This window comes from Neopsephotus bourkii, unplaced genomic scaffold (genome assembly GCF_033783945.1).
Source record: "Neopsephotus bourkii isolate Nb327-2 ecotype Australia unplaced genomic scaffold, CSIRO-AGI_Nbou_v1 NB_107, whole genome shotgun sequence".
NCBI classification, from domain to species: domain Eukaryota; kingdom Metazoa; phylum Chordata; class Aves; order Psittaciformes; family Psittacidae; genus Neopsephotus; species Neopsephotus bourkii.
Genome location: NW_026900624.1, coordinates 5,616,796 through 5,628,980, shown reverse-complemented (window position 1 = coordinate 5,628,980; position 12,185 = coordinate 5,616,796). Strand labels below are relative to the sequence as shown.

At 52.6% G+C, this 12,185-nt stretch overlaps 1 protein-coding gene across 5 annotated transcripts in view; it reads right to left on the bottom strand.

The window, feature by feature from the left end:
• The window catches only part of WNT7B (Wnt family member 7B), a 97,628-nt gene extending 88,164 nt beyond the window's left edge, over window positions 1-9,464 (bottom strand). Inside the window, exon 1 of one of the 5 annotated variants that reach the window (XM_061358419.1) lies at window positions 8,748-9,464. In XM_061358419.1, the coding sequence (XP_061214403.1) occupies window positions 8,748-8,818 (71 nt within the window). In that variant the 5' untranslated portion in view covers window positions 8,819-9,464. Of the gene's footprint in view, window positions 1-1,261; window positions 1,407-1,597; window positions 1,795-1,864; window positions 2,505-8,747 lie in introns of those variants that run through there. The other 4 variants (XM_061358410.1, XM_061358434.1, XM_061358440.1 and 1 more) reach the window with 4 other exon arrangements.
• Between the last annotated feature and the right edge of the window lie 2,721 nt (window positions 9,465-12,185).

Here is a 12,185-nt window from a genome sequence, read left to right as displayed (position 1 = left end):
TTGCACTATTTATAGAAGGAAAACTTGGTAGGATAGTAATTTCCTACGGGTTTGAGAAAAATATGGCTACGCTTATATTAAAAGGGTGTATTTATTTATTTATTACGACTCCTTTCTCCTGTTAAAAAAAAGGCACTGCAATTTTTTACAAGCTATTGGTCACCTACCAGCAGACATAATCCAGCCTGTGAATAGAAACAGCTCTGGCTGAATTAAACCTAACGTGCTTCCATAAACCAAGAGCCTTCAAAACTCGGTAGCCAAGGCATGTGCATTTCATTAAGAATTAAGAATGTGAAAACAGGCTTTTAGTTTCTTTTCATGGGTGTGTTTATTCCTACTTTCTTCCATAGCGGTGGGATATATTTTTCCGTAGCCCACGGAAAATACACACACAGGAACACACGCACACGTGCTTGTTTATATGCATGCGCTCCGTGCATGTATACAGGTGGAAAAGGTATTATAAATATAATATACATACATATACATAAATCCACATGAAGTTTAGGGGCAGAAGCTCAAATTTTACACCCTCCGGGGTGCAATAAAGCCTGACCTCAGCACGGGGGTGGAGGACAAGGGAGATCCGCCTGGCCCAGACATGCGAGGCAGGGGGTACAGAGGCGGGTTTTCCTCGTCCTCGACCAAAGCTCTCCCGGGCCGAGGGCAGCCCCTCTGCCACGGCCCCCGGGCAGCCGGACCCGGACCCGACCCTCCCGCTGCCACCCCCAGAGTTTCCCCTCACCCGATCCTCGAGTCCCTGACCGGAGGAGCACGGCGTGCCCCGGCGCTGGGGGAATGCCCGAAGGAGGTAGAGGGTTCTCCATTTTAAACCGGCTCCATCGGCCGCAGGACCTGTCGCCCCCCTCGTCCTCCTCTTCCCACGCCTGTCCCGAGGCTCGGACAGGTCTCTCTCAGGGTGAGAAAGAGCAGAAAACCGGGAAAGCTGCCCGCCACCCCCTCCGGGCCTCGGCGAGCATCCCCGGCCGGGACCGGCTTCCCCCGGCACCGCGGCTGGATGACGGCGGGGACCCCGGTCCGCTACCCCTCCACCCCCTAACGCGGCGCCCGGCGGAGACAGAGATATGCCGGAGAACCGGCAGGAGCAGGGCGGCGGGCACTCTTTCCGCAGCCCGCACAGACTAGCCCAGCCGCTCCTTATCCACCGCAACGTTAGATACAGATATAGATATTAAAAAAAAAGAGAGCGAAACTCCTTGCAGTCCCACCCACCGACTCTCATTTCCCCCACCCCTACCTCCACCCCCTTCCTCACAAGGAAAAGGTCCTGGAGCCAGCTCTAACTGCGGGACTGGAGATCCCTCCGGAGCGAAAGCAGCCGGCTAGCAAAGAGCCTCCGCGGCCGGGGGCTCGCCCGCCGCCGGCTGCAGCGGCCCCGCGCTCCTCGGGATCTCCGCGCAGAAACACACTTCCCCCCGACGAGCGCGAAGCGATGCCCATCTCCGGTTTGGCAGGAGGAGGAGTCGGGGTCGGAGTCCCCAGGGGAGACGCCGGCCGCTCCGTGTCCCGCCGCCCCGCCGCCCTCCAAGGTGCGCCGCCCCAGCCGCGCCGGCGGGGCAGCCCCGGGAGTTACCTGGCGCTGTGCACCTTCCCCCGGCAGCCTCCGACCGGCAGCGCCAGCACCGCCGCCAGCACAGCAGCAGCAGCACCTCCTCCTCCGCCGCCACAGCCACCACCATCCTCACCACCACGCACTTCACGGAGCTGCCGCCCGTGCTGGCTTCTCCCAGCTCCCTCTTGCTCGCTTTGCGCATTGCCCTTAGGTAGCTGCTAGCGGGGTCATTGCAAACAGTATTTTGTTAAAAAAAAAAAAAAAAAAAAAAAAATCTGGATCACTTACAGGTAACTCCCACTGGTAAGGATGAGGAAAATCTGAGGGTAATACACTGAGAGTAACACACTGCGAGATGAAAAAAGGATCATGGCTGAATCCCGTTTACACTCTTGGAGTTCGCTTCCTTGGTTATTCCTTCCTGGGCCCCCCCTGGTCGTAATTCCCCACCCTTTTTGGTGTCTGCTGTGGCTTGAATCTGAGTTGGAATCCAGTCCCTTGGGCTTGGGGGGGCTTTGTCTGTTTGTTTGTTTGTTTGTTTGTATTGATGTGTCTAGTATTCCCCTGGTGCTAATGCTGCTCCCTGTGCAGAGTGTGTGCTGCTGCTGCGGCTGTCGCTGCTGCTGCTGCCTCTGGGCTCCTGCCTGTCATGTCTCAGTGGTTGGAAGTTGTTACAGTGGGTTCTCGTGTTGGAATGAGGATGGTTTAAGGGATTTGGATGGCAGAAAGTGCCTCTCTCTCTCTCTCTCTCTCTCCCTCTCTCTGCAACTCTCCTGAGACTCGGGGCTGCCATTGGGCAGTCAGACACTGCAATCCGCCTACTTTTTTCTCTCCCTCTCCCTTTTTTTTAAAGGGGAGGATGACAATGGAGAGACACTGATCCTGCCCGGGCTGCCATGGGTCCACGCTCCCTGGTTAAGCCCTCGCTGCATGCCTCGCTCCCCAGGCTCTCCTCTCCCGCACCACAGGGCATTTTTAAGCTCGTTCCCGCGTCTGCCGTGAGGGGTATATCCAGAAGGAGTTGGCAGCTCCCTCCCAGCTCCGCTCTCGGTGAATTATTTTATTATGGGCGGCTGCCCCAGGTCCCCTGAAGAGTTCCACCGTCCCTTCAGCCTCGGCAGGGATCTGCTTCTCCTTGTTCCCGCTGGTGAAAATTATATTCCGGTTTAGGGGGAATCAGTTAATGAAAAAAAAAAAAAGGCAAAAAAACCCAAAAGGCTCATATGTTGTCGTATTCCGCCTGAGAAACAAAAACATGCACACTCGTAGCTTCCTGGCGAGGTTGGATTTCGCGTGAGAGAAGGGGAGGGAAAGGACTGGTGTGAAGCAGCCGGGGTAGGAGGGGAGCGAGGGGCTTCCGGCTCCCCGCACTTCTCGCTGCTCCCGCAAGAAGAGCTTTCGTCTGTTCTCTTCCCTCTACCTCTCTGCTTCCCGAGAAGATGCCTGTTCGAAGAGCCGCTTCCCGGCAGGTCAGTTGCCTCGCCCCGCCGCTCCTCGAGGCCAAGGGATGCTCAACCAAACACTACCCCCCCCCCCCCTCGCTTCGGCGGCCAGAAGCCCTTCAACCCGTATAGCCCAACCGTGCATGAGACAGTCGCTCTTGCTCTTTCTTCGTCGGGCGATTGTCCTTATTTTTTTTTTTCTCGGCGGAAAAACAAAAAGTAGACGGTTTAGAGGTGGGGGAGACGGTGGAAAAACGTGCGCTGCGGGGGGGCAGCGTTAGGGCTTGAAAGCGAACCCCACAAGAGAAACGCGAGCCGCAGATAATTTAACACAAATGCAGCCGACATCAGCAAGAACCAGGCTCCGAGTTTTCCTCGGTCCGTAGCGTTTTGTCTCAGGTTAATTGCCTAATGACTGAAGGAGTTTTCCTGGCCAAGTGCTCTTCCAAATATCCTGGGAACACCTCCTCGGTTAGCCAGTCCCAGCACAGGAGCGCAGCTGCCTCCGTGACACAACGAAATATTCCCTCAGATGGAACGGGAATTGCAGAACCGGTGTAAAAACGTTGTCTGCCTCCCAGCATGCGATAAATATCTTCTCGGGGTTTGGTGTCATTTAACCACTCTCATCCACGAGTCCAGCACAGACCCTGGAGCAGTCGAAGTCCTTTAGAAAACTGCTAATCTCGATTAACAAGGGACGGCAGATTAAGCCTTTCAACAATCATTGTAATCACAGAATCGCCTTACTTATAAATCTTTAAGATTCTAAAATCGTTGTATTCCTACTTCTGTAAGTGTGTGTGTGCATGTATATGTAAACTGAAATGTCCTGTAATGCCCATTCTCCTTCTTAGGCACGCAGGCTTGGGGCTGGGGCAGCTGCTCTGAAAGGGAACTAGGATAGTTCTGAACGGGAATTAGGTGTAGCCGCTTTTAATGTTTTATTTCTAGCATTTGTTCGGCTTCGGATATGTATTTAAATATACATCTGCTTTTAAACAGCTGTCTGGGGGAAAGAAGACACACACAAAAAAAAAATGTAATTGTCAAAATGCAAAGTAAATTCTGGAGCTGGAAATCTTCGAACCGGTGCTACCAGAGCTAGACCCAGTCCAGTTGAAACAAAAACAGTTTACCCTCCTCCACAGTTCTGGGATCGAAGCTGGTTTTATCCACAGCTTAGCTGTGTAGAGAAAGGAAATCTGTAAATACAAAACCAATTGTGCTGTTTCTTTTCTAGAAGTTAAATTTCATTCTAAAACCACGGGCCAGTTATTACGTCGAAAAATTATTAATTATGATGATGATGATGATAGAAATAACCTGATAAATTCCATTCAAATGGGTTCTATATGTATGTCAGCCGCGGACAGTGAGAAGTGCACTTGTTTTGTTGATTGAAGCCGAATATATTCCTGTCAATAAAATGATCTGGCACTGGAGGAGGGGGTGTTGTCGATGACACCTAATATGGGCGTTTCGGCAGCTGTCGTTCCTTCTTCCACAAACACGTGTATTTGGGACAAAATAGGGGCAGAACGGCACTAGAATGGTTGCTGCCACCATAGTCGGGCAGATGAAGCAGAGCAGGCACGAATAAAGATATATATTTTTTTCCCTTCTCTCTTTCTTATCTGTCCATTCCCAGCTGCGGTTTCCTTTTTACCCCAAACCTGAAGAGTGTTCGGCAAAAGAGCACGTCGGAAGCCAGTGAGAGCTTTCGAAGGTCTGCCCGGTTGGCAACCCACCGGACTCCGTTCTGCTTTAAATCGGGTATTTCTTGTACCTCCCCAAGAAGCAAGTCTACTGTCGGGGTAAAGAAGGAAGGGAACGATGAGTTTCCTAACGTGAGCGGAGGTCTGCTTGGCAGCGAGGGCGAGGAGTGACGCCGGTAGCAGGACAAAGGAGGGTGCCCGTGGAAGGGCCGGAGAGCATGTCGTTCCACTATGGGGACGGTGCCAGGCATCCCTGGTACCTCTGCTGCTCCGTACGGGGCTCCGAGCGTAAATCCCGCGGGTTTCCTCGCGGGGGCCTCGCCGGAGCTCCTGGTGCTGCACGTGGTGTCCGCCGCCGAGGCTGCGCCCCAGCCGCTGCCAGCCGCTGGGCCGGGGTAACCGGAGGGAACGAGCTCACGGGCTCCCTGCGGCTGGAAAGCCCTGGAGATGGGAGAGAAGCGCGTGATTTCGTTGGCGTTTGCTGCAAACGCTGCAAAGCCAAGGCGAGCTTTGCCGTAGGGGAGATAAGCTAGGTCGGCTGGGCCGTTCCCGGTTGCAGCGTCCCTGGGAGTCCTGGGAGGGAGCAGTGTGCTGCGGCCAACCTGGGCCGGAATGCCCAAAGGGGTGCCGGCACCTTTCTTTGCTCTCTTTAGCCAGCGGCCAGCTCCCGCCGCTTGCATCTCTCGAACCGCACCTTGAACTCCCGCCCTACGGGGACGGGACTCAGTCCGGCTCCCCGGCCCGGCTGTCTCCCTTCTTCCCCTCCAGAAAAGATGAAAAGGGTGGGTTTTGCCCTAGCAGCCCAGACCCGGGCACTGCCAGCGGCTCCGTCTTGCCGAAGGTCACATCACTTATCCTCAGAGCTTCCGCTGTGATTTGCATCTGTGGTACAGCTGTGGTTTTTAACTTCAGACGTATTTATTAAGTAAATAGGAGACGAGGGCTCTGCTATATTTGCAGAGAACATTTCTGTTTCGATCCTGCTGCTAGCCGAGGTCAGTATTTGATGTGATCTATTTTCGCGAGGGAATACATGGAGTTATCAGTGTTGCAACCGCTTTACGCTTCGGTGCCTGGACGAAAACGTCATCGACAGAAACATCAAGGGATGCTTCACCTCACGCCTCTCTCTCCAGCAAACTTGGGATAGGAAATAGAAGTGGGAACAACGGGAATTCCCTGAGAGGAAGGACTACCTGAGAGGGATCTTGCTCTCTCCTCCGAACTGGATATAGAGGAAGCCGCTATATGGTCCCCTGCTATGTCACCCCCGCCCCGTCCGACAAATGGGTTAATTCTTATGCACTGCGTTATTTTCTCTCCCCTCGGTCTCATGTTTGCCACTGGAAGTGGAGTTTTTAGCACGTTTTATTAAGATAGGAACACGTGCTCCGCAGCAAAGAAAAAAAAAAAAACCAAACAAAAAAGATCTTCCAAGTGTAAGCTCCTTGCTACCGCGGGCACAGCGGCTCTTTCCTTCACGCTGCAAATAAACCTAATGCACTGGAAGACAAACTATGTTTTATCTGACTTCATCTCCCCCCTCTCTTTTCCATGCAAAGAGCTCACTAGAAAAGGTATCATTACATTCAAAGGATCTGGTTTCGACAAAATGGTAGTTCCAGTGGCTGATGAAAGAGGAAATAATTGCATCCCACATGCCTAGCCTAGAAGTAGCCCTGGATCTCCGAGCAGATTTCTCTCCTATTGTTCAGAGAAAGTGAAGTATCCTCATCGCCTTACAGGCATGGTGATGGATCTGATAGGGTTTCTGTAAGGGCTTTTATTGCTTCTGCTGTCCACTCAAGTTTTACTTCCAGGCTCAGACCAACGGCATTCTTGCGATTTTTTGCTCTGAATCCCCTTCTAAAATAGCTACAAGCAATTTCGAAAAGAGATCTGCCTTCCAGACTCTAACATGTGCCCAATCTTCTGTTCCCTTTGAAAATAAAACCGCACTGAAAGCCAATAGCAATATCATTACCCTGATTTTGGAAAGCGTTTTCTTTGAGCTCGCCTGCCTCACTGTGAGGGATCTGTTGTACCAAGTCCTCCAGCTATTGAAGCAGATGGGGTGCCCCGTCATCGCTTCGTTTATGGATATACAGCCTCACCAGATTCACTTCTCATCTAAACCCCTGTCAGTCTGAGCCTAGAAGACGCCAGAGCCCATCGCTGAGGACCACAGCTCCGACAAAGGGCGGTGCAGGTATTCGGCCCCGCGGGGATCAGAGCACGGAGAGCACCCTCCTGTCTCTAGCAGGCAGGATCTGGGGCTACACCCGGCCATGCTCGACGGCAGGGGCAGGGTGGTGTCGGGCCCCTCATCGGGGCAGGGCAGGGGGCAGCGCGGAGGGCGTCCCCCGCCCTCCCTCCGCTCATCTTCTGCGGGTTCTCCGCGGCGACACCTGCGGCAGTGGGGCGGACCGAGATCCGGGCCACAAATTAATTAAATAAATAAATAGGCAAACAGGCACAGGGATGCACCCGGCTGCTGCCCGCCGAGCAACCTGCTGCGGACCCTCCGCTAGGCAGCCCGTGGCTTTCACTGGTGCCTGCAACCGCAGTAGCCCTGCCCTTGCTGCCCACAGCTGGGAGAGCTCCGGGGGTGGGGAATGCACAAACCCTTTCTGGTCATCCCCGAGGAGCCTGATTTAATCCCCCCATCGGTGTAACCTTAATCCCGAGCTTTGGCGTGCTCCCTCTCACAGCTTCCGTCCCCCTCCAGCCCCCTCCTCCTGCTCGCCCCTTCTGGTGGGGCTGCTGACAGCGGGGACGGGATTGTTCCGAGGCCGTCCCCGCCGCGCATCGATCGTGCCTGGAGCAGCTCCCGCCGCGGCGGCGGGCCGTGCAGGGCCAAGCGGGCAGCTCCTCTCTTGCCGCTGCCCTCCCGCTCCGGGACGGGACGGGATGGAACGCTGTGCCGTGGTGCCGGCTGGCCCGTCCCTCTGGGAATTGCCCCCCTGCTCTCCCGCCTTTGAGGGCTGCCCTTCTGCTCCCCCCTCCTCCACTTATTGATTTCAAGGAGAGAAGGGAGCGTTTCTTTGGATTGCAACTCACCTTATGCATTCTTGATCATTAAAAAAAAAAAAAAATAAAAAATCCCGCAGCTATGCAAAGACAAGAGCTTTAAAGAGTTTGTAGCTCGACAGGTAAGGACTCGGCTGGGGCTCAGGAATGTGGAAATTCAACTCAAGTCAGCCTACTGCAACGAGCAATATTAATAAGGGCATACAGGTACGGGGGGAGAGGCAGAGGGAGAAACTTGGCAATTGAAATAACAGTGAGCTCGGTTGCTGCGATCGAAGGCCGAGGAAAGAGCCGCGGGCTCCCGGGGAGCCCCGCTGCCAGCCGGCCCCGGACAGGGGGCGGGGAGGCCTTCGGCGAGTCCGCCCGGCCTCCCGGGCGCGCCAGCGCGGAGGCAGCCGGACCAGTTGTCAAGCTAATTTCAACACGTCCGCGTGATGGATAGAAACGCAAATTGTGTCTAGGCCTGCATAAACCAAATCCCCGAGTGCAGGTTCAGAGCAGGGATTCCCCTCCTCCCGCCCCTTACGCCTTTTTAATACTTAAGCTCTGCTCTATTGTCCCAGCAGCAGGGGCTGAGTTAACTCTGTCAGGCTGCCGTTTTTTATTTTTTCTTTTTAACGGAGGGCACTGTACGCCAGAGATAATATTTAAGTTCGCTTAAGCAGTACGAAAGTAAAGGATCCGTCATCACCCGCCACCGGCTCTCTCCAGGCTCGGCACTGCCGGAGAGCCCTGGCGCTGGGCACCGTGCTGCCCCGGGGCCGGGTGGGGGGCACGGCCGAGCTCCGGGGGCTGCCACCACCTGGGCACCCGGGAAAGGGGGGAGACAGACAGACAGAGAGGAACAGTCACCTTCTCTCTTTCCTTCCAACCTTCCTTTCTTTCTTTCTTTTGATTTTCCTTCTCTTTGCAATATTTTGTCCACAACTCCATTATAACGTGACCCAAAAGCCAGGAGATTTGTCGTGCAGAAGGACTTACCCTAATTTGACATAGATGACTCCAAAGCATAGAAACACGTAGAAAATCCACTTGCGAAAGTTTCTGTGCATGATCTAGAGAATGGACTGAGCCATAAAAACTGCACGAAAAGCCGAACTGATCTTGTCGATTAAATCCCAGTCAGGAGCATTGCTGAAGCTACCCGGGAGCAGAGCCGACCGAACTGTAAAAAATCAACACCGTGCAGATAAGCAGCTCTTCCCAGAGCCATGGTGAGCGAAACCGGCTCCGATATGAAGGCTCCACAGGGAGGCAAAAATAGAAAGAGCTGCTCAAAACTGTAAAACAAAAACCCAAGACAGACAGTCTGAGGGAGAAAATGAGCAAGCACTGATCTTGATCAACTGCCTCATAGAGCCCTGAAGTTCAATGTGTTTTTACTTGTTCTGACTTCCCCAGGTAACACTACGTATCTTGCAATCTATGGCTCCAGGTAGGAGGATCTCTCTCTCTCCCTCTCTCTCTCTCTCCCCTGCTCTTCCCCCCACCCCGTATGTGTCAGGATCTAATACATATCTTATCTGTCCGTGTGCATGTGCGGGTGCGAGCTATGTGTGTGTTTGGGTTTCAGAAGGCATGTCCTTAAGCCTGAGTGTTGGGGAAAACACACGAAACGTATCCAGTAAGGGAAATAAAGGACTCGTCCTCTCAAACCGAAGCATTTTTTCATTTCCTCTAGCATGGTAACGCGGCTGGATTTGCAATGTATGGACTTCGAAAAAGAGATTGTTAAAACCTTTTCCCCCCCTTTCTTCTTATTTTTTCCCTTTTCTTTTTTTTTTTTCTTTCTTTCTTTCTAATAAAAAAGAGGCAGCATTAACCTCTGTTTGCTTACAGCACCATAGCCTAACAGGCGAGGGTGTGTGTCCGGGCTCTTTGGCTGCCTGACCCTGCTGCTGTACACAAATGCCTGTCAATAAATTCGATTTCATTTTCCACAGCAAGAAAACATTCTTTCCCCTTTCAGATACAGATATGCTTGGCTTTTAACACGAGTTTAGGACATTCAGTTTGCTGCTCTTAGAGAGATTAATCGGCAAGACAAAACCTCACTTTGTGTTCAGACACTAAGTCAAGTAAGGCTTCCTTTCTCTCTCTGCATTTTACTTCTTTCTCTCTGTCTTTTCTTCCTTTCTTACTGATTTCTGAGCTGCTCAGTTTATTCCCGCATTCTGTGGAGTTATCTATTTCATTCTACTACACAATGTGTGCCTGTCTGGAGGTATATGCCTGCATGCATATGCACGCTTAAATAGCACTCAAATACAGGTTTGTGGGCTGTGGTAAGTTATATAGGAATGGATAGACCCGTGCACCTATGCCCTCTCATACACATACATTTATATGCATGTAGTAACAGTAAGCATAGATAGCTCTAGGCATCTCTCAAAGAGAATCGGCTAAACACACATCAGTAAAGGCTGAAAGGAAAGCAGGCAGTGACAGGCAAGCAAAAGAGGCTGAGCACAGAACTTCATCGTAAAGTATCTACCCTGAGAGAGAAAACAAAGGATTTTTGAAAGCCCTGCCAGGCTGCCGTGGCTGAAGAGACGCAGTGTGAAATCGCAAGTCATTTTCAGACGACTCCCACAGCCAACGCTGCCCGCACCTTGCCATCACCCACCCAGCTCCCGAATACAGGGGCTCCTCGGGGCACCAAGCCTGTCCTTGGAAAGGGGGAGCAGAAGGACAGAGAAAGGCCCCGCTGTAGTGTACATGCAGAGTCCCCTGGGATGGAGGGAGCCGGCCGACCCTGCCCTCCTCCCGCCGCCCTCTTCACACCCCATCCCTGCTGATGGGGTTCACTCTGCCTTCCCCCCCGCATTCCTCACGGCTTATTCCTTAATACCCAACGCTTTGGCTCTTGCAGCAGGCAGCTAGCCCCTATCCAGACTGCTGCTGCCACATTTTCCCTAATACTTAACTATGAACAATCTGTCCTTTCAAAATGCTGGGCTTCCCTTCACACTCTTATATCTAAATGGCCTTTTACCTCCCTTTCGCCCCCACTGACCCAATTCCAATCCCCCCTCACTCCACCCCACCATATTTGAAGGATTTTCATGTGAGATGAGGCCGCGTTTCCCTTCTGAAAAACCATTTTTCCAAGGGCCTCATAACTTCACCCAGAGCTGCCATCCAAACTCTTCGACCAACACCCAGAAGTGCCCTCAAGATGCAGCACTCCCTTTTGGTTTTCCCCTCTTCTTTAAAGCCTTTTGAAAGCGAAGACGCCCTCTCCATCCTGAGAGTCCCAGAAGCCCAGGAGCGGGCGCTGCCAGCGGTCATGGCGGACTCGGGGCAGTCACAGCTTCCGTCCGGCCCGGGCGGGCGGCGGTAGAGCTGAGGCGGATTCGATCGCGGGAGGCTTTGCCGTAGGCCCTGCAAACGGCAGCGGAGAGCGGGGTCGGGGCGGCCCCGGCGCTGGGCGCAGCCGCGTCCCGCAGGGTAACACCGCCACCCAGGGGCGGCCGGCGGCGCCGACCGGGGCGAGGGGCAGCAGCGAGAACTCGTGGGGGCTACGGCGCCGGGTGGAGGGGTGGGAGGAAACGATGGCGGAGTCCCCCTTCCTGCCGGGCTGTGATGGAGCCGCACCTCCCGAGCCCCGGCCTGGACCCAGTTTCCGGTGTGGAAACCGTCTTGGAGGGGCACGCTTCTCCTCCCTGTGAAGCTGTGTCGGTTTCTGTATAGGCACTGGACACTGGCTGGCCACAGGGATTAAGAGTGAGGGGCTCAGCAGCACACCTATTAGTTGTGAGAATTTTTCTCCAAAGACCACTTATATGTATTTGTTTGCTTGCTTTTTTTCTCACAAAACCCGTGGAAGTAGGACTGCAGATTGCCTCCACTGATGTGACTGCATGCTAACCATCATGCCAGTGTGTCCTACTTGCCTCTTATAACTAGGGAGTATTCCTCATTTGCATCTAAACTAGTTTGGAGATAGCATCGTTTACAGGGCACAATATTTTTGTGGTTTTGACCCCTACTCCACTGTTATCTGCAGCTAATTGATTTGGAGATGCTGGATTGGGGGAAAATTAGAGAATTTCTTTCCTTCAAATATTGGTTTAACTATTGCTGAAAGCTTAGGCTGAGGATAAGAAGATTTCACAAAGCTTAATAATTTTGTGGTTTGAGAAAAAAACCAACCTGTAGAATATTAAAGTATGTAATTCTCACATTAGCGTTCAGGAATTCATATAGACACTTTATAGGCAAAATATGTAAAGCTTGTTGAACTGCTCTAAACAAATACTACCTTAGAAATGCTACAAAATTTCCTGCAAGTAAGGTAATTTATATTCATAAATACAAAAGCATTGTGCGTTGAAACCATCTGCTGAATGCTCTTGTAGTACACAACCATTATTTATTACTCATCACAAATAATTGTCATGGCAGGTGATATACTCA